The sequence below is a fragment of the Salmo salar genome, chromosome ssa20 (genome assembly GCF_905237065.1).
Source record: "Salmo salar chromosome ssa20, Ssal_v3.1, whole genome shotgun sequence".
Taxonomy (NCBI): domain Eukaryota; kingdom Metazoa; phylum Chordata; class Actinopteri; order Salmoniformes; family Salmonidae; genus Salmo; species Salmo salar.
The window spans coordinates 37,087,540-37,109,880 of NC_059461.1; the positions used below are offsets into that span (position 1 = coordinate 37,087,540).

The 22,341-nt window shown below is 41.4% G+C and overlaps 1 protein-coding gene and 1 pseudogene across 2 annotated transcripts; one reads left to right on the forward strand and one right to left on the reverse strand.

Annotated features, from left to right (window-relative positions):
- Nucleotides 1–6,927: 6,927 nt before the first annotated feature.
- LOC106580545 (serine protease HTRA1-like) lies at nucleotides 6,928–11,934 on the forward strand (annotated as a pseudogene).
- Nucleotides 11,935–16,065: 4,131 nt separating this feature from the next.
- On the reverse strand, nucleotides 16,066–19,561 carry tm2d2 (TM2 domain containing 2). Of its 2 annotated transcripts, NM_001140025.1 has the most exon segments (5): nucleotides 16,066–17,341; nucleotides 17,464–17,790; nucleotides 18,373–18,488; nucleotides 18,625–18,712; nucleotides 18,976–19,520. In NM_001140025.1, coding segments are annotated over 4 exon segments (684 nt in total). In that variant the 5' UTR covers nucleotides 19,242–19,520; the 3' UTR covers nucleotides 16,066–17,341; nucleotides 17,464–17,576.
- Nucleotides 19,562–22,341: the final 2,780 nt, after the last annotated feature.

Consider the following 22,341-nt stretch of genomic DNA (forward strand, 5'->3'; position numbering starts at 1 on the left):
AAGGCTCAGAATGTCCACTCAGTGGGCCTACACATTGCACACCCTTTAGTTTGTCCATTTTCATCTCACAAGATTTTTAAATAATTTTTCAAAATGTAGAATTTCAATAGCTCCTTGGTCATGTGACCTGGTGACTTCAAACAAGGTTCAGAATGTCCACTGACTACCCTTCTATATTGCACACCCTTTAGTTTGTCTATTTTCATCTCACATGATTTTACATGAATTTTTCTAAATGTAATATTTTAATAGCTCCTTGGTTATGTGACCTAGTGTCCGCTGACTACCCTTCTATATTGCACACTCTTGTTTGTGTACTGTAAAATCACGCGGTGTAACGTACATTTTTCATATTTTCAAATTTGCAATACCTCCTTGGTCATGTCAATTACACACCTAAGAAGCATGCAGTAGATATACACCCATATTGAATAACCTCTAGTCATGTATCTTCTATATTGTTGTACATTAATATTAGTTTGACAATTAGGGGGTTCAGTCCAGTGTTGTGTTTACCCTTTTCTTTAATATTTATCTACAATAATTGGTAGTTCTAAGTACTTATTTTCCCTGTTTAAAATTTTTCCACAGTATTTAACAGCGGTACACAATAGGAGAGAGACAGATAATATCTCCTTTTGTTGTTAATATTAACCATAAAGGAAAAGGGCAAAGTACGAGAGTCATGCTATTAATTGTCCAAAGCAGGGATGGAGAGTGAGCTAGTGAGGTAGGCTGCAGTGGGTTTGCTGGTCAATACATATACTGAACATGTTACCACAGTAATAGTGGCCAGTAAATCAATGAATAAAAATGTAATATTGACAAATTAAACAGAAATTGTAGACCATGAATCTTTTCCAACATGTCAACAGACACTTAACTTCAATTAAGTATGAAACATTTCACAGTGTTAACTTTCTCTTTATCCCTGGTTGATGTACATTTCAGAGCCTCTTCAGTGTGGATGGGGTATAGCATACATTTTCAACAACAAAGACTGCACTTCCAGTTTGTGTTCTTTACTCTGTTGAACTCTTTTGTCTTCATTCCTAGGCACAGCACATGGAACCACCGTTGGCATGCAAAACATTCAATCAAAACAAAACAAAGCGTAACATGTTATAATTAATATCAAATATCAATGCAGTATGACGAATGACGAATTAGCCATCCATTGTGTTATATCATAAATGGTCTTACATGCCGCCACTGTTGTCAAAAGATTATAAACATGTTAAATAAAGTTACTAACCCAGTCAGTCTTTGGGCCACATCCAGGTTCTTTATCAGTGGCACACATGAAGCAGTTGTTGGCTTTGTTGAACTCTGAAAGCATAGGCATGAACTGAACATATGGCTGTCCCACACAACGACATAAAAATAAAGAATTTACATTTACTTTGAATTAAATGTCATTACATACCAGACAATTTCGCAAATAAACACTGGAGTGAGATGTGCAGAAGATGAATGTGCAAGTAGAGATACTGTGGTGCGAAGGAGCAAAAAAAATCTAAAATAAAATAAATAACAATATGGGGATGAGGTAGTTGGATGGGATATTTACAGATGGGCTACGTACAGGTGCAATGATCTGTAAGCTGCTCTGACAGCTGATGCTTAAAGATAGTGAGGGAGCTATGAGTCTCCAGGTTCAGCGATTTTTGCAATTCGTTCCAGTCATTGGCAGCAGAGAACTGGAAGGAAAGGCGGCCAAATGAGGAATTGGCTTTGGGGGTGACCAGTGAAATATACCTGCTGGAGCGCGTGCTACAGGTGGATGCTGCTATGGTGACCAGTGAGCTGAGATAAGGTGGGGCTTTACCTAGCAAGGTCTTATAGATGACCTGGAGCCAGTGGGTTTGGCGACGAATATGAAGCGAGGGCCAGACAAGGAGAGCATACAGGTCGCAGTGGTGGGTAGTATATGGGGCTTTGGTGACGAAACGGATGGCACTGTGATAGACTGCATCCAATTTGCTGAGTAGAGTGTTGGAGGCTATTTTGAAAATGACACCGCCGAAGTCAAGGATTGGTAGGATGGTCAGTTTTACGAGGGTATGTTTGGCAGCATGAGTGAAGGATGCTTGGTTGCGAAATAGGAAGCCGATTCTAGATTTAATTTTTGATTGGAGATGCTTAATATGAGTTTGGAAAGAGAGTTTACTGTCTAGCCAGACACCTAGGTATTTGTAGTTGTCCACATATTCTAAGTCAGAACCATCCAGAGTAGTGATGCTAGGCGGGTGGGCAGATGCGGGCAGCGATCGGTTGAAGAGCATGCATCCTGTAGTACTAACTCAAAAAAGTTCTGGGACACTGTAAAGTCCATGGAGAATAAGAGCACCTCCTCCCAGCTGCCCACTGCTCTGAGGCTAGGAAACACTGTTACCACCGATAAATCCACTAATAATTGAGTATTTCAACAAGCATTTCTCTACGGCTGGCCATACTTTCCACCTGGCTATCCCTACCCCGGTCAACTGCCGTGCACCCTTCACAGCAACCCACCAAAGCCCCCACCATTTCTCCTTGTTAACTTGGCTCTTTCAGAACATCAGCTATCTGGATTTGGGTGAAGGACAAATGGGGGAGGCTTGGGCAAGTTGCTGTGGGGGGTGCAGAGCTGTTGACCGGGTAGGGTTAACCAGGTAGAAAGCAAGGCCAGCCGTAGAAAAATGCTTATTGAAATTCTCGATAATCGTAGATTTATCAGTGGTGACAGTGTTTCCTAGCCTCAGTGCAGTGGGCAGCTGGGAGGAGGTGCTCTTATTCTCCATGGACTTTACAGTGTCCCAGAACGTTTTGGAGTTTGTGCTACAGGATGCAAATTTCTGTTTGAAAAAGCTAGCCATAGCTTTCCTAACTGCCTGTGTATATTGGTTCCTAACTTCCCTAAAAAGTTGCATATTGCGGGGGCTATTCGATGCTAATGCAGAATGCCACAGGATGTTTTTGTGCTGGTCAAGGGCAGTCAGGTTTGGAGTGAACCAAGGGCTATATCTGTTCCTGGTTCACATTTTTTGAATGGGGCATGCTTATTTAAGATGGTGAGGAAAGCACTTTTAAAGAATAACCAGGCATCCTCTGCTGACGGAATGAGATCAATATCTTTCCAGAATACCAGGGCCAGGTCGAATAGAAAGGCCTGCTCGCTGAAGTGTTTTAGGGAGCGTTTGACTGTGATAAGGGGTGGTCGTTTGACCACGGACCCATTACGGACGTAGGCAATGAGGCAGTGATCGCTGAGATCCTGGTTGAAGACAGCAGAGGTGTATTTAGTGTACAGGTTGATAAGGATGATATCTATGAGGGTGCCCGAGTTTACGTATTTGGGGTTGTACCTGGTAGGTTCCATGATAATTTGGGTGACATTGAGGGCATCTAGCTTAGATTGTATGATGGCCGGGGTGTTAAACATATCACAGTTTAGGTCACCTAACAGTACAAACTATGAAGATAAATGAGGGGCAATTAATTCACATATGGTGTCCAGGGCGCAGCTGGGGGCTGAGGGGGGTCTGTAACAAGCGGCAACAGTGAGAGACTTATTTCTGGAAAGGTGGATTTTTATAACTAGATTCTCAAACTGTTTGGGCACAAACCTGGATAGCATGACAGAACTCTGCAGGCTGTCTCTGCAGTAGATTGCAACTCCACCCCCTTTGGCAGTTCTGTCTTGGCAGAAAATGTATACACATACATAGAGGCATTTTTCAGCTTTGATTGTACCACTCAGAATCCAGAATGGATATGACAATGGGGCCAGCACAGGACGTAATACACCCTTACAACAATCTACTTTTTGATCTTCTTGACTTCTTATCTGGTAAACTGCTTTTATGTGTCAAGAAAAGAGCCCCATTTAGGGGTTAGTGTACTCCAGTAAAAAAGGGCTGGTTTAGATTAAAAACTATTGCCCTGTGTCCCCGTTCATAGGGGCATGAGAGACTAGTCAGTGGTAGAATTGAGTTGGCACTTTATTGGCCAAAACACCCATAGACCCACAAGGTTGAGGTTACTCATGGACAGTAATTTGTCATTTTCTTTTTTTGCATTGATGCATTGTGTCTTCTAACTGTCCAAGAATAGGATCCAAAGTATTACGAAATATTTGTTCCCATAAATACAAAGGAGGATGTCTCTCCTTATACCTCTGGCACTTTAGTCAGACTGCCAGACTGTGCACCACAGAGCCAATCAGGAGAGAATACATACAGGTCAACGGTGCCAATTGAAAGTCAAGGGGTGTGTCTGTGCCTTTTGGATTACTCTCTCTTTACAGAAAACCCCTGTGGTTCAAGTCTGCTCTGCGCATGTCTGAAAGTGACAGAGCCAGCAGCCAAGAGTTTTTCACAGTATGTCATAAAAAAGTATTACACTCATGAATGTATGTAAAATGCTAATATGTATTAGATCCAGTACAATGGAAAAACTAAGACCTGAATTTGAATGCAGCGTGTTTCCGATTCCTCCTTCTCTTTCTGTCCAGCAGGGTCAACCAAAAACACTTGGCCTGATGGTTCATGCAGATACTGGGGAAGCAATAATGAAATGTATTGATCCCTTAAATGATTTTACAATTAAATGACCCATATCACAACCCTCATACCTCTTCACAAAAATGTACCTAAATCAATTTTGGAAAAAGGATTTTACTCACAAAAGACGTAGGAATTTATTTTCCCAGTTAGAAATAGTAGGCCATGCATCAAATAACTATTTTCATCAGAAAAACAAACCCTCAAATGCACTATTGCATTTTGTAAGTTGTCTGCAGGTGGCTTGTTGTGAATGCACTCAAATATCAAGTCATTATCAGGTTATGTAAACTGAGGATTTGACTAAATGTACAGTATATGAAAGTGATGCTATGAAAAGGATTCTTTCACGTTATCAAGCTCACTGTGACTGACAAATCACTGCCTATTACTGTGATTAAAAAGAGCATATGAAACATTGTTTTGCATGAGGCCTACCTGTGCGCCTTCCTTTAAGCACCTCTGTTTGAACACCTCTCCTGTCCTTGATCCATACCACATACAGCCATTTGCGGATCTTTACAGTGTCCATGTGAAAGATAGTTATTGCGAGGATGGAATTTTTTTTAACACCAATGTAAAATGAAGGCCTGCAAAGCTTACAGATTTAAGTCTAATAGCATGAGATGAAAGTAGACAAACATCTGAAGGTATAGTCAGTGGACATTCTGAACCTTGTTTGAGGTCAGTAGGTCACATGACCAAGGAGCTATTGAAATTCTACATTTTGAAAAATTCATGTAAAACCATGTGAGATAAAAACGGACAAACTAAAGGGTGTGCAATATGTAGGCCCACTCATTGGACATTCTGAACCTTGTTTGAAGTCACTAGGTCACACGACCAAGGAGCTATTGAAACTTTACATTTTGAAAAATGCATGTAAAATCTTGTGAAATGGAAATGGACAAATTAAAGGGTGTGCAATATAGAAGGGTAGTCAGTGGACATTCTGAACCTTATTTGAAGTCACCAGGTCACATGACCAAGGAGCTATTGAAATTTGAATGTAAAAAAAGTTTGTACTTTGTTTACGCTCCCTAACTAATTCAACTTGGAATACAAAATGCTGCTCACATTTCCACATGTTAATTAGCTTTGGAAAATGAATTAATGTCGAAATCGTGAAAATGAGACCTGTGCAATGTTGTGCGCAATTTTTCCAACATCATGACACTTATTTGGAGTCTGTGGCTCAAGTGGTTTGAAAGCTATTGAGGTTTGAAAGCGTGAATATCCATTGAATATCCAACTTGAAACTGTCTTTACCTCGGTTACATTTTGTTATCCAGTCAGTTTTTAGGTGTCCTTCTTTACCAACCATAGCTAGCTAAAGTAGGACAGCATGGAGTAGCTAAAGTGGGACAGTCTTATAGGCTTTTCCAACAGAGGATAGAGATCCAGTTTATATTGGGGACCCCCTGTAGTTAGGTTAGGCAGGGCTCTGGTTCTTGTTGTACTATATCCTGTTAGTTGTTTTCTTGTGGTACTGTTATTAGTACTGTTTGAGTGAATTCAGAAAACATGGGACACCTTTTGCATTTCTGTCTTCTGTAACCTCTTCAGACGTCTATGCAACATATTAACCCAACATGATACATTTCTGAAATCCTCCGATGTTTCCTAGTCACACAAACCTAAATTAATTGTCAATGGGCTACCATTAGGACTATAATAATGGTATCCCATTTTTTTTTAACCTGTCCCTGTCTCCAAATGCAAACTGAAAATATGGTTTTGACTCATTGTACACAAATGGGTGTCATGTTTCCTGTGAATATGACATCAACATTTGTTTTTTATGTGTGATAAGGTAACATTTTGAGGATTTCAGAATGTATTGTGTGTTAGGCTAATATGTTGGATAGATGTTAGTCCGAATTCACTCTATAATATTATTACTTTTTCAATTCCACAAAAAAATGAACACCTATCAAAATAAAATGATCTTTCTTCTCTTTCTTGTGACGTAAGCGTCGAGAGGATGTGTTAAATCCCCGACAAAGCTTAAGTGTTCTTATAGATGCAATGGAAAGACAATGTATTCCATTGAGCCCATTTCAGCTGTTACCGAGGTGTGTTTGACAGGTCATTTAATGTTAACGGGGAAAAACAAGAGTATGAAAGAGTAGCAGGAGTAAAATGAAAGCAATCAATCCAACGAGATTTAAGTGACAAGTGTTCAGTGGAGGCTGGTGGGAGGAGCTATAGGAGGACAGGCTCATTGTAATGGCTGGAATGGTATTAATGGAACGGTATCAAACACATTAAACATATGGAAACCACATGTTTGACTCCGTTCCATTTGTTCCATTCCAGCCATTACAATGAGCCTGTCCTCCTATAGCTCCTCCCACCAGCCCCCTCCATAAATTTAAAATAGATGGCTGAAAAAGATAGATCCTCAGGCTGGATTGGCATGCGCTTTGCTAAGGGAATAGGGCGCCATTTTGGACGCAGCCTCAGGCTCCCAATGGGCCCAGGTCTCTGACAACACCAGTGGAAGGGACAGGTTCTCCAACTTTTGATAGTCGTATTATGGAGAAAGTGTTCAACATTTTGGTCTGGTAGTAAAATGGCATAGAGATTACAGAGTGTATAGTATTAACTTTGATGATGTTGTTTTGTGGTGTGACATTTTTGGGGATGTCCTGGCAATCCAGTTCTATGTCAAAAGGAGTAACGTTACTTGTCCAAATTAGCATTTCCACAGAGATTATTTCATTGTTCTGCAATGCAAATATCAATCTCAAAATTGTGTGTCTGAATGTATTAAAAAACCGTGTAGTGCACAGAAGCTTTAGGAAAAGTAGCCTACATGTGAGTGTGCGTGTGAGAGCAGCGTGTTGTAGCCTTTATGTGAGAACACATGCCCTATAACAGGAGGAGAAGATACTGCAGGGGAATAGCTATGGGGGCAAGGATTTACAATTCCCCTGATGTAACAGAGAGTCATAATGAACCTTTAAGTAGAAGAGGAGAGCTAGGTGGCCTATAAAGGTAGCTCCACATGTGGTCTGCCGCCAGCCAAGCTTGCTGATTTGGAGCCTGATAACCAACCTGACAAGCCATGCCAGCAAACAGGTAGAAGAATAGTGACTTACCCTGGCATGTAAGTTTACGCTATGCACTTCTGTGGTGAACACGCCATTTGTTTTGCCAAAGATTTAAGCGTTTAAGAAGCTGTAATAAAAACTAGCTCAGAATGTGTATACCCATATGTCAGGCTCAGAGGGCTTCAACCTACCACTTTGCCCTGCCCGGCCACTACTTTATAACTTGAAAAAGTCAGACAGATTTTATGCGTTTTGGTATTATCCCAATAAATATGAAATGTTTACAGCTTCAACATACTCATGTATGAAATGTATGTAATTTCTACCTCCAAGGTGAATGTCGACGCCGGAATTCTGTTTCACATGAATAAATCTTTCTTTCTGTCTTTCTGTATTTTTCCCCCTCAGCTGCCCTGAACAAATTCAACTTCATTGCTGATGGGGTGGATAAGATAGCCCCAGCTGTTGTACACCTAAAGCTTTTCAATAGGTACAAGCAGCTTGGTATTGGAGTCATTTACTCTTTCTGTCATTAATGTAATCTTCAATGCGTTCGGCAGCAACATATTGAAGTGACTCCTCTAACACAGTTATGGTCAATAATGGATTTTTTTTTTTTCTTAATCCTGATTCCTCTGTGTTTTGGTATCATCAGAGCAAAAGATGATGACACATGGTTGTTGTAACTTTAGACAGCAACATGATTGGTGTCGTTATCACTCAGGTTCCCATTTTCATACCAGGAGGTCCCTGTGTCAAGTGGTTCAGAGTTCATTGTGTCAGAGGACTGCTGGATAGTCACCAAAGCCCACGTCCTCTCCTACAAGCAGAGAATCAAAGTGGAGCTGAAGAGCTGTGTTCAGTAAGATGCCTCCGTCAAGGAAATGGAATCAAAATTGAGTCGAATGTGAGTCCTCCTCTCTCTCCTCCTCCTCATTCCTAAAATGAGGCTGTTCCAACGGCCCTCTCTCTCATCCCACAGGTCCTCATGCTAAATTCTGCTTGGTATTTTCCATTGGCCTGCTGGCTTGAAATCAGTGACTAACATCGAAAAGGCAGAGAGTTAATTAATCCTACAGAAACAGTCTGGCAGATGTTCTACAGGGGGAAAGTCTGCGAGCGAGGGCCTTTTGCCTGACTACAATCAGATTCCATTCCTTGACATGATCAATTTGTCGTCAGGTTTTCCTGTAGGGGCTATTGGTTCTGGTCTTATAAATTCAAAGCTTCAGCCTTTTTTCTTCTTCCAGTATTCGCAAATGTTTCTGTAACTAAAACATTTGTCACCGCGATGACAGCCACTTGTGTAAACAGCTCCTCTGTGTGGCATTATGGGATCCCTGGCCAAAACAGTCAACTAAAACCCACTCCAGGCCAGGGCCAAAACATGCGGGGAAGACAACCATTTTGATTCAGCCCATCACTCTGCACACTATACTATAGAAGACTATAAACTTTTGTGTGGAATACAAACGCAGAGGATTAGATAGAATGGATTTGTGATGGTAGATGTTAAGCCTTTATAGGGAGTAGCAGAGCCTAAAAGTTGCCTTCAAAGTGAGGCTGTGATGGAACAAGACTTTACACCCTAGAAGGGCTGGCAATGGCAATAAACACTACGTGTCAGATTCCAGCAATAAAAATACTTCAACCCATGACAAGAGAAGGTAGGCAGAGACCGGATTAGTCTGGGTGTGAAGGTTAAAATGAGAGTGCCTTGTTGGCCTTACTGATGATTCAGGGCTGAAGGAACTGTCTTCTGTTAAAAGGCCAATGTATTAACAGAGCGGTATAAAATACTTTCCCATTGTGTGAATCTTCACAGAATTTAAAATAACACTAGAATGTATATCCTAGCATGAGTAAAAACTGCCATTTGGTCAGTAAAAACATTCATTCTAGAAGTTATATGATCTCTATGTTTATCTTGTTCTGTAGAGTACATTGCCAGTCCTGCTGGGCCACTCGTCTGACCTGCGGCTGAGGGAGTTTGTGGTGGCGGTGGACAGTCCCTTCTCCCTGCAGGTAAAGGGAGAGAACATGCTCAAATCTTATCCTGTTGTGTGAACAAATCAAAGAATGATTGGAATCACAAATAGATCACAAAAACATGAAAAAGGCCAGCACTTGGATATAAGTTGAAAATGAAGCTTTGTTTAAATGTTATTCTCCCTGCAGAACACTATCACGACAGGCATCAGCAGGGCCCATAGGAACGGCCTGGAACTGGGACTCAAAGACTCACATGGAGTACATCCAGAAGGACGTCATCATCAACGTAGGTCGTAGGCTGCTACTCAAATGGCACCCTATTCCATGAATAGTGCACTACATTTGACTAGGGCCTTGTTCAAAAGTAGAGCATTATAGAGGAAATAGGGTGCAATTTAGTATGCACATGTGAAACATGGCAGCCAAGCAGCAGTATTTGGAGCATTATATTACCGCATGTGCATCTCTTTACATATTTTACATTTTAGTCATTTAGCAGCCGCTCTTATCCAGAGCGACTTACAGTAGTGAATGCATACATTTCATGCATTTAATTTTTTTTAAATTATTTTTATACTGGCCCCCCGTGGGAATCAAACCCACAACCCTGGCGTTGCACACACCATGCTGGCGTTGCAAACACCATGCTCTACCAACTGAGCCACAGGGAAGGCCGTATCATTACATACTGCACATACTGTACATACTGAACCTAAAAGGGTTCTTCGGCTGTCCCCATAGGAGAACCCTTTGAAGAACCCTTTTGGTTCCAGGTAGAAAAAGGGTGCCCCTAAAAGGGTGCTCCTATGGGGACAGGCAAAGAGCCCTTTAGGAACCTTTTTTTCTAAGAGTGTATGTCTCCATTGTCTCTTCTTGTCTCAGTTTTGAATTAAACATTGCAGTGCAATACAATGGCCATTAACTTTTGTTTATTGCGCTGTTCTTTTACACTATGGCAACTCAGGGTGACCACTTGTTGGGGGATTTACTGCTTTAGATTGTATTTGAGAGGTATGTAATATGTAATCAGCATATGCTGTGTATTTTTCTGTTTTCATTTAGGAAAGAGATTTGCAAGGTCATAATTCTGTTTTCTATACAGGGCTTTATGCTCAAGGTCATTATTCTATTTTTTGCTGCGACATCTCTGTTGTTTTAAAATCTGCCACGGAAATCATTCTTAGATTTTTGCAGACTTATGTTTGACTATTGATCTCAATGCAGAAAAATACTCCTACAGTCGCCCTTGACGAAGCTTAAGGGCTTTTTTGCCCCCTTTATTAGTATGTTTCCAGTCCTTGTGGAATATAAAAATAAGACTAATGCACAACATTGGTGCAGTACATTTATATAAAACACAATTGTTCACAAATACTTACACAGGCTATATCAAGGCAGTAGACTCAAGCTTTATGTTGTAAAAATACTGCTTTCCTTTCAAATTCACCAAAGGATACAAATGTCCCATTCGGTTTATTCACTCCATAAGAATTACTATGCTTAGCGTCACACATGAAAACATCAAATTATTGGAACAGCAGGTAATGACAGAATAGAACAACAGAAAATGTTTGCCATTTTCAAAGTAACTTTCAATGAAAATTGTATATTTTAATGCTACAGTTCTGTTTATATTCAAACTTTGTTATTTTCAATTTGTACTTGTGTTTCAAGGATGGGGATGTCATCGGCATAAATACTCTGAAGGTCAGAGCAAGAATATCCTTTGCATTTCCTGCAGACAGAGTACGCCAGTTCCTTACCGATTCATACGACAGAAAAATCAAGGGTTTGTATGACTTAATTCTTCACTACCTATTTCACAAATATACCACCTAATGTGCATTTAGTGATAGCTTTTCTTGTTCAGATTTCTGATGATTTGGCACATTTCCACACAATAATTTGGTATTCTATAAAAAAATGTATTGAGTGGATGCTTTAACTCTCAGCTCTGTGAGTAAACACCTGCTTTTGGTCAGAAGGTATCACCTTTCCAGGGGTGAGTCCCAATTGGCACCATATTCCACAATATAGTGTACTACTTTGAACAGAACCCAATGGGTCCTGGTCAAAGTAGTGGACTATATAGGGAATAGGGTGCCATTTGTGTGCCCTTGTCATCATTACTGGCATGTCTACTATGCTCTATAAATGCTGAGTCAGATTAAACCGCAATCTATATTAAGATTACGGTCAAACTGTTGCCTTTCTCTGAATTCTGCAGGCTAAAGAAAAATATTCTGTGTGACCATTTCCAAGTCTTGTCGTACTATGTGAATGTAATATCCTCTCTGTCCTTCTCCCAGTTTGATCCGAGATCTGAGGGAGCGGCAGAGTGACTTCCCAGAAGTGAGCTCAGGAGTGTACGTTTTATGAAGTGATCCCAGGAACAGCTGCCTCCAGGTAAGACTGAATGTGTGTACCAAATGGCACCCTATTCCTTACAAAGGGCACTACTTTTGACCAGATCTCTATGGTCCCTGGTCAAAACGTGTGCACTGTTTAGGGAATAGGGTGCTATTTAGGACACAAGCTGAGTCAAGTTTAGACAATTTCTCATTATTGGCATATAGTGCGAAGACCCATATCCCTAGTAGACCTAATTAAAGGATTATATCATCATAACTATGTTATTCACAGATGATAATAGTTTTGTGTCTTATGTTGATAAATAGCCAATTTGAGTGTCCTGCTGACCTGAATCTGACAGTTACCGGTTACATTGCACTTTTTGAAATTGTAAAGTTATTACATTCAGATTAACAAAGCAATTTAAATGGGGTAAATAGTAAGTATAATAAGAATACAGTAGCAATACTCACTATTAAAAGGTTTTGGACTAAACCTGAAACAAATCTGTATGATATCATCTGCTGCGCAGTTTGATACTTGTCTGTTGACCCATTGAGTCTTGGTCGAATGAATTAGCAGCTGTGCTGTGCACAAAGGGGTTTGGAGGCATCAGGATATTTTCAAAGGAAAACATCGAGGCTATTTTTCTAAACTCTGGTCCAGATCTCTTCAACACTCCAGCCAGCAGCCACTCACAGGCAGGTTTCTGATAACTTCCTCTTCCTGGCTTCACCCAAAATGGCACAGGTTCGCGTTTTTTGTCCTGGAGGCAGCTCTGCAGAGTGGTCACTAGCTGGCACTGCTACAAAGTCATAAAATCTGATTTTAAACCTAACCTTGACTCTAACCTTAACCACAATGTTAACCCTAATGCCTAACCCTAACCTTAAATTAAGACCAAAAAGCTAAGAAAGAATTCATGAATTGTTACAATAAAGCCAAATGTTACTTTGCAGCTGTCCTTTCTAGCAGAAATTGCTCACAATAAATGTTAACCTGCCACTATATAGGGAATAGAGTGCCATTTGGTATGCATGCCCTCTTACCCCATGCAGAAAGGCCAGCCAGGAGCTTACATCTGTCTCAATGGCTGGGTGCTGTGTTGTTGTTGGTAATAACATTAAGTAGACCCCATAGCTATGGAACACAAACCTGCATGCAGCAGCCCTCTCATACAAAGGCTAATAGATTATGTTCCAGTGGTCCAATAATAAGCCAGCCTGGCTAACGCTACAAAACTACAGAGAATGGTGCTGATTTAACTATGATTTGTTGGATTTGAAGCCACCGACTTCTCTCACTTTCTCTCTTTGTCGCTCTTTCTCTTGAAAATGGCACAGCATGTACAGCTTAGTCTAAAGGTCAATGCTTGTTTCTCCAGAGCATGAGATGAGAAGTCAGAGAATGGTTTTGAGGTTGAGTTTTGTATAATAGGGAGGGTGAGTGCTAGCCTGGGTACCAGTCTGTTTGTGCTATCATGCCAACTTCTTGATGACAGCTATTCATGGAGTTGGCAAGAACACAAACAGGTCTGGGACCAGGTTAGGTGGTGTGTAGTGTGTTAATTGTTGTCTCCATTGTATGTTTCACATACAGTGCTGGCATAATTAACCATGATGTTATAATCAGCATCAGCGGGCAGCACATCCAGACCACAGAGGAGGTGAGTGATGCTGTCCAGTCAGGCAGTCCGCTGTCCATGGTGGTGCGGCGGGCTAACGAGAGTGGCTGCAAGGCCGGTTCTAGGATGATATTTATGGATAGGCAGACAGAACATTTTTGGTTGTTTCTAAGGTAATATCCTGCAATCTTAGTTGAACATTGACTCACATCACTTTTAGGTTAGCAATGCCCTACCCTGCACCCCTCTAGAGCCAGCCCTATGTAGCTGTCCCTCTACACTCTGTATGTTGCTGGTGAATGCAAATAAATGTTTTTCATGCCATAAATGCACATACAGTGCATTTTGAAAGTATTCATACCCCTTGACTTTTTCCACATTTTGTTACGTTACAGCGTTATTCTAAAATGGATTAAATTATTTTTTCCCTCATCAATCTACACACAATACCCCATAATGACAAAGAGAAAACAGGTTTTAAATGTTTTTAAAAATGATTTATTAGCTACTTTATTTTATTTTTTGAAATCCTTATTTACATAAGTATTTAGACCCTTTGCGATGAGACCCGAAATTGAGCTCAGGTGCATCCTGTTTCCATTGATCATCCTTCAGATCTTTCTACAACTTGATTGGAGTCCACCTGTGATAAATTCATTTGATTGGACATGATGTGGAAATACACACACCTGTCTATATAAGGTCCAACAGTTGACAGTGCATGTCAGAGTAAAAACCAAGCCATGAGGTCAAAGGAATTGTCTGTAGAGCTCTGAGACAGGATTGTGTCAAGGCACAGATCTGGGAAAGGCTACCAAAAAATGTCTGCAGCATTGAAGGTCCCCAAGAACACAGTGGCCTCCATCATTCTTAAATGGAAGAAGTTTGGAACCACCAAGAGCTGGCCGCCCAGCCAAACTGAGTAATCAGGGGAGAAGGGCCTTGGTCAGGGAGGCGACCAAGAACCCGATGGTCACTGACAGAGCTCCAGAGATCCTCTGTGAAGATGGGAGAACCTTCCAGCAGGACAACTATCTCTGCAGCACTCCACCAATCAGGCCTTTATGGTAGAGTGGCCAGACGGAAGCCACTCCTCAGTAAAAGGCACGACAGCCCGCTTGGAGTTTGTCAAAAGGCACCTAAAGACTCTCAGGGCATGAGAAAAAAGATTCTCTATTCTGATGAAACCAATATTGAACTCTTTGGCCTGAATGCCAAGCATCACGTCTGGTGGAAACCTGACACCATCCCTATGGTGAAGCATGCTGGTGGCAGCATCACGCTGTGAGATTTTTCAGTGGCAGGGGCTGGGAGACTATTCAGGATCGAGGGAAAGATGAACGGAGCAAAGTACAGAGATCACTGATGAAAACCTGCTCCAGAGTGCTCAAGACCTCAGACTGGGGTGAAGGTTCACCTTCCAACAGGACAATGATCCTAAGCATACAGCTAAGACAACTGGCTGACAACTGACAACTGGCTTTGGGACAAGTCTCTGAATGTCCTTGAGTGGCCCAGCCAGAGCACGGACTAGAACCAGATCGAACATCTCTGGAGAGACCTGAAAATAGCTGTGCAGCGACAATCCCCATCCAACCTGACAGAGCTTGAGAGGATCTGCAGAGAAGAATGGGAGAAACTCTCCAAATACAGGTGTGCCAAGCATGTAGCGTCATACCCAAGAAGACTTGAGGCTGTAATCGCTGCCAAAGGTGCTTCAACAAAGTACTGAGTAAAGGGTCTGAATACTTATTTAAATGTGATATTTCCTTCTTTTTTTCTATAAATATGAATTTCTAAAACCTGTTTTTGCTTTGTCATTATGTGGTATTGTGTATAGATGAGGGGGGGGGAAACAATTTCATCAATTTTAGAAGGCTGTAACGTAACAATGTGGAGAAAGTCCAGGGGTCGGAATACATTCCAAATGCACTGTATGTTAGCGATGATGTACTGCCCTAAAAATATACGTAGTTACAATATGCAACATTGTAATGGGAGTCCATAGTTGTGGCTCAGTTGGTAGAGCAAGTACTAAAATGTATGCAATGACTACTGTAATTCACTCTGGATAAGAGCGTCTGCTAAATGAAGTTTTAAAAAAATTAATTGAACTGCGCTGCCCCTATTTTTCTACCAAAACTATTGAATTCAATGTGTTTAGAGAAGATATTCAGCTCTACAGTTTGTATAGGCAGTTAGAGGCAAGTACCAATTGTGTTTTTATTAATGTACAATAACATCCTTACCTCGAAGTGGTGAATGACATTTGTGGGCACTTAATCTAAAATCTTAATAGTGTTTGGCTTTAACCTTTTTTCTTTTCTTCTGTGAACTGGAATTTTTAATAGTAGCAATATCTTGTCATCAAGTGTACAGAAAAAACACAATCGATCTGAAAAACATGGAAGCATGCACAGAAAAAAGGAACCATCTTTCCACTTAGCATGTCAGATGCAACAACTCAGATTCAGCACAAGATTCAAGTAGAAATACATTTAACCAACCTTGACAAACATTTTATTGAACCACAAATACTTGATGTGCAGGGATAGCACACACAGACAGTTTGCGTTCCTGCTTCCGTTTTTCTCAACCTGTCATTTTACATAGTTTTGCAAGACACATACCATAAAATTAACCGGTAGACTTTTGACCATATTTACAGAAGACTGTCATTTCACATTTTTCCTATATTGAAAGGACATAGGGAAAATAAAGTTAAACATTTCAATGCATAACAAAATAATAAAAAACAATCACAGAATTGAGGGTACATACAGCATTACTCCGTCTAAATGTTTTCATTTCGAACACTAAATCAGAACTAAATGTGGAGTAAGCTATGTGAGCAGTATCTGTAGGTGAGATGTAATCTCTATAACCCTGCAACCAGTACAAAAGCTAAAAGGTGAGGCCAAAATAACAATATGTATACAAGTACTATGTACATATAATGTCAAATGTGAAATTTGGGCTTTAGTTAAGTGGGGTAAATTATTAGGAATCAAGAGTGGAATTCAATCCTATAACACAACAATGGTTTGATGAGACTTGGAAAAGACCACAGTATGAAAAATTATGTGACAAATACTGAATAGCTCAAATGGTTGATTCATACGCCATTACAAAGCTTCAGTGATTGGATAGAACACAAATGTTTTTAGACTCCTCATCAGATGGTCAGACATGGTAACGCCTCAGATGTTGTGCAGTTTGTGCACGCATAAATCGCATAATGAAACTTATAGCCTAGATTTAAGCTTTCATATAGATAACATAGCAACAACCCATTTCCTTTGCTTCAACAGTTCAGTGCTCTAACCTTTACAACAAAATAAAACCTACACCAGCAACATGCCAACCACGCCCCTGGTCCACACCACACATCTTTCACAAATACTCCTCTTGTTATCCCATGATGAGAGACGTAAGACTGATGAAAGACTAAAGCTGGATTTAAATTGCGGAAACAGCAGACAAGCGAATAATTGCCATCTATGGCGTGCGCAAGCATAAAGTGATACCCCGTCAGGTGACATGATTCCCTAGGAGAATCGGAGATAAAGGCCTCTGACACGTGGTCAGACTGCTCTGACCTGTAATTCACATACAAGCTATGATACTTAGTCGTCCCGCATCTCCACAATGCAAACCCACCTTAAAGGGATACTTTGGGATTTTGCAATAAGGCCCTTTATCTACTTCCTCAGAGTCAGATATACTTGTGGATACCATTTTTATGTCTGTGTTCAGTATGAAGGAAGTCAGAGGTAGTTTTGCAAGCCAATGCTAACATGCTAGTAGATAACCATAGACTTCCAGTCATTGTGCTAATGCTAGTTAGCATTGGCTCGCAGAACTACCTCTGACTTCCTTCATATTGGACACAGAGACATAAAAATGGTATCCTCAAGTTCATCTGACTCTGAGGAAGGGGATAAAGGGCAGCATTGCCAAAATCTCGAAGTATGCCTTTGAAAGGTCTTCAACCCATGCTCTCTGGTCTCAGTAGAAGGTACACCAGTTGCTGTTGTCACTGGGCATGAGGCCTCCGGTGATGAGGAGGATGAGGTCCACGAACCACCAGATGCCAAGGCCTCCTAGGGTCAGCAGCTTGCCCACGGCTGTGCCTGTATGCCCCAGGCAGAACCTGTCCACTCCAAAGCAACCCAGGAAGAACGAGTACAGCAGGGTGGTGATGAAATAGTGGCCAGTGTATCTGAAATTACAACAAGGCAGAGAGGAGAGGTGTCAATAACCGGAAGTAAAGACCAGGGGAGCCAATTAAAAATATTCTGATTAGATGGGATACAGCTCATGTCAGAATTGACCAAAATTGACTTTACGTACCAGGTTAGGAAAAAGTACGCAGCAGGTAAGGATAATTAATATAGTGGGCTATGATAATTTAATAAGGTTAGGAAAGGGGTTAGGGTTAGCTAAAATGCCCCACAAAAAATACCTGTCAATTTGACATAAGCGGTATCCCATCCAGCCATGGGCCATTAAAAGTAACGTTACATGATGTAAAAGGAATGTGTCCTATTGGTTTGTAAATACTGCTCTCTAGTGGTAAATCCATGTTAGCTTCCAACACAATTTCCAAGTCCAGGACAGGTAAGTATATAGTATTGACCTCCAAGCAGGTACTTCAAACCTGTTGAATGCTAGTGAAGTCAGGCATGGTGTCTATCTGTACCGTAAACTGGGAATGACTATTATCATCATATAACAACAATCAATGATGCATGAGCTTGTCAGAAACTGCAGAGTCAAGTACAGTAGCTAGATTCTCCCTTACTTGATGCACGGCTCATTCCCTCTCAGGAACTCCCTGGGTCCAGCACATTCAATGTCATCCAGTGCCGTGCAGATGACTGGTGTGTGATTCACGTCTTTGTGTACCTGCCCCCCAAACTAAATAACGGTGGTGATTTAGTAAAACAACAGATAAGATGACACAATAAAGTCTATACGCCCGTAATCTATCTTATTATCATAATGTAAGGCCACAGAGCGGGGTGGGGGGCCTATCCACTACGGTTTGACATACCTTCCAACAACCGTGTCCCATCTCCAGAATGGCAGTGGAATTCTGTGCATGGTCCACTGGATCTTGACAGTGGATGAACTCCTCTGGTCTTCACATGCACAGAAAAGGGTGAAATGACGTATTTATTCAGTGTATTTTGTGTAGCGCGTGAAGAACTGTATATGGGCGTTTAGAAAACTGGCAGGGTGAACAGGCCGTATATGGGCGTTTAGAAAACTGGCAGGGTGAACAGGGCCCTAAGCCCCTCCGAAAAATAAAAGCAAGGGGGTGACACACATCAATTTTGAGAGGGAAGTCTGAATGCAAATTGATGTTGCACTGTTGTTATTGAAACACAAATAAAATACTTACAGATAGCTGCAGAGGACAACTGGTGACGGAGGCCTGTATTCATACAGTTCTGTATAATTCACGCGTTCAACTGGTATGATGTGATACGTCGTCACGTTATCTTGTGGCTGCTCACTGGCACTGAATGCAGCTGTTGTTGCCCTCTGTCCGGGTGAGTCTGATGAATTCTGGGAGTATATTCCTTCCAAACATTGCAAAAGCAACACTGACAGTAGCAAGAGAACTTGCCCGCACATCAGAATGTAATTAAGTGAAATCCTAGCCATCTTCTCAACTTTGGTTGAACTGCGGCTATGTTATAGCTAGCTAGCGTGCTAGATTGTTGGCTACATTGGATTGGAAAAATCGTCCGTTAGAAAGCAATGACTAGCTTGCTGGCTAGCTAACAAGCTAACAGAACGAAGATAATATCTGATCCCAATCTAACAGTTTCCTGTCGAATAAGTTGGCTAATACAGATTGAATTTATTAATGTTTCACATCATACCGATATATCCGTAGCGTATTTTAAAGATGAGAACAATGAAAAGTCTCGTTGTTTTGTTATTTCCTCCAGCTGGGGAGAAACAGGATGTGACCCGAATCTTATAATTGTTCAACTTTTTTTTACGGCAATGAACTCTAACGCAACTCAATGCCAATGCCGCCATCTATTGTGGTGGAGTGAGACATGCATCAGCGTGTGCGCTCCAAAATGCTAGTAGCCTACCTTTGTACCTTTAAAATATTTCCTAAAGTAAGACGTTCCAAATTAGACAAATAAACATTTTAGAAATCAAATATGTCTATATGTGTATGTGCCTATATCAGAACAACCTCTACACACTAAAAAATGTGGGTTCCTCAAGGGTTCTTTGGGAAGGGTGGTGGTTCTATGTGGAACCATACTGACCCAAAGAACCCTTTGAGCCCTTTAATGGTTATTTCCTAATTTAGTGATAATTATAATATTTTGGGGCGTGGTTTGTGCACAGCTCTTTTTGTGCAGCCATCAGTGAGAGTGTCATTCCAGTTTCTCTAATCTGTTGTGTTATGCTTTTTCATGTTATTTACGATTATGGCCAGTGATGGTGTTTTGTGAAAGACTTATGTATGGCCTTGTTGAGGATGGTTGAATAAATCAGTAGTTCTCAATTCTCTCCTCATGGATCCCCAGCTGTTCCAGAGATAGCACATCTGATTCAACTTATTAATAAACATAATAATGAAACCTATCGGATTTTAACAATACAATGTAGCTATTACTGTGTGATCACGCGCTCCGCAGCTGATGTGAGTAAGACCTTTAAACAGGTCAACATTCACAAGGCTGCAGGGCCAGACGGATTACTAGGACGTGTACTCTGAGCATGCTCTGACCAACTGGCAAGTGTCTTCACTGACATTTTCAACCTCTCCCTGTCTGAGTCTGTAATACCAACATGTTTCAGGCAGCCCACCATAGTCCCTGTGCCCAAGAACACTAAGGTAACCTGCCTAAATGACTACTGACCTGTAGCACTCACGTCTGTTGCCATGAAGTGCTTTGAAAGGCTGGTCATGGCTCACAACACCATTATCCCAGAGACACTAGACCCACTCCAATTTGCATACCGCCCCAACAGATCCACAGATGATGCAATCTCTATTGCACTCCACACTGCCCTTTCACACCCGGACAAAAGGAACACTTATGTGAGAATGCTATTCATTAACCACAGCTCAGCGTTCAACACCATAGTGCCCTCAAAGCTCATCACTAAGCTAAGGACCCTGGGACTAAACACCTCCCTCTGCAACTGGATGCTGGACTTCCTGATGGGCTGCCCCCAGGTGGTAAGGGTAGTCAACAACACATCCGCCACGCTGATCCTCAACACCGGGGCCCCTCAGGGGTGCCTTCTCAGCCACCCCCCCCATACTCCCTGTTCACTCATGACTGCACGGCCAGGCACGACTCCAACACCATCATTAAGTTTGCCGATGACACAACAGTGGTAGGCCTGATCACTGACAACAATGAGACAGCCTATAGGGAGGAGGTCAGAAACCTGACCGTGTGGTACAAGGACAACAACCTCTCTCTCAACGTGATCAAGAAAGGAAATGATTGTGGACTACAGGAAAAGGAGGACCGAGCACGCCCCCATTCTCATCAACGGGGCTGTAGTGGAGCAGGTTGAGAGCTTCAAGTTCCTTGGCGTCCACATCACCAACAAACTAACATGGTCCAAGCACACCAAGACAGTCGTGAAGAGGGAAAGATAAAACCTATTCCCCCTCAGGAGACTGAAAAGATTTGGCATGGGTCCTTAAATCCTCAAAACGTTTTACAGCTGCACCATCGACAGCATCTTGACTGGTTGCATCAGTGCCTGCTATGGCAACTGCTCGGCCTCCGACCACAAGGCACTACAGAGGGTAGTGTGTACGGCCCAGTGCATCACTGGGGCCAAGCTTCCTGCCATCCAGGACCTCCATACCAGATGGTGTCAGAGGAAGGCCCTAAAAATTGTCAAAGACTCCAGCCACCCTAGTCATAGACTGTTCTCTCTGCTACCGCATGGCAAACGGTACTGGAGGTCCAAGTCTAGGTCCAAGAGGCTTCTATACAGCTTCTACCCCCGAGACTCCTGAACACCTAATCAAATGGCTACCCAGACTATTCACATTGCCCCGTCCCCCCCTTCTACACTGCTGCTACTCTGTTATTATCTATGCATAGTCACTTTAATAACTCTACCTACATGTACATATTACCTCAATTACCTCGACTAACCAGTGCCCCGCACATTGACTCTGTATCGGTACCCCCTGTATATAGCCTTGCTATTGTTATTTTACTGCTGCTCTTTAATTATTTGTTATTTTTATCTCTTACTTTTTTAGGTATTTTCTTAAAACTGCATTGTTTTGTTAGGGGCTTGTAAGTAAGCATTTCACTGTAAGGTCTACACCTGTTGTATTCGGCGCATGTGACTTTGTTTTGATTAAACCAGAATAAAGAAAACCTGTATGGTTCTATAAAGAATCTTTGAGATTGAGAAAAGTTATTTAGAGAGCCATTCTCCATAAAGGCTCTATAAAGAACCATAAAAAAAGTGTCATTGTCCCAAAAGGGGTTGTAACCTTTTGTTGGTAGTTTAAAGAACTTTAGGAAATGTTTTTTATAGCAGTGTTTCCCAAACTCGGTCCTGCCCACATTTAAATTAGCTGTTTAGTGCTAGGGTAAAAACCAAAACGTGCACCCAGAAGTGGTGGAAAAAGTACCCAATTGTCATACTTGAGTAAAAGTATAGATACGTTAATAACAAGTTACTCATGTAAAAGTCACCCAGTAAAATACTATTTGAGTAAAAGTCTAAAAGTATTTGGTTTTAAATATAC

Excerpts from the sequence above, each read along its gene's own strand:
- tm2d2 (XM_014161602.2), bottom strand. The coding sequence starts at position 19,241 with ATGGCTAGGATTTCACTTAATTACATTCTGATGTGCGGGCAAGTTCTC. Across the intron at positions 18,713-18,975 it reads GTTGTCCTCTGCAGCTATCT|ACCAGAGGAGTTCATCCACT; the intron begins GTAAGTATTTTA and ends GTGCATGTGAAG. Across the intron at positions 18,489-18,624 it reads TGGGACACGGTTGTTGGAAG|TTTGGGGGGCAGGTACACAA; the intron begins GTATGTCAAACC and ends ACCGTTATTTAG.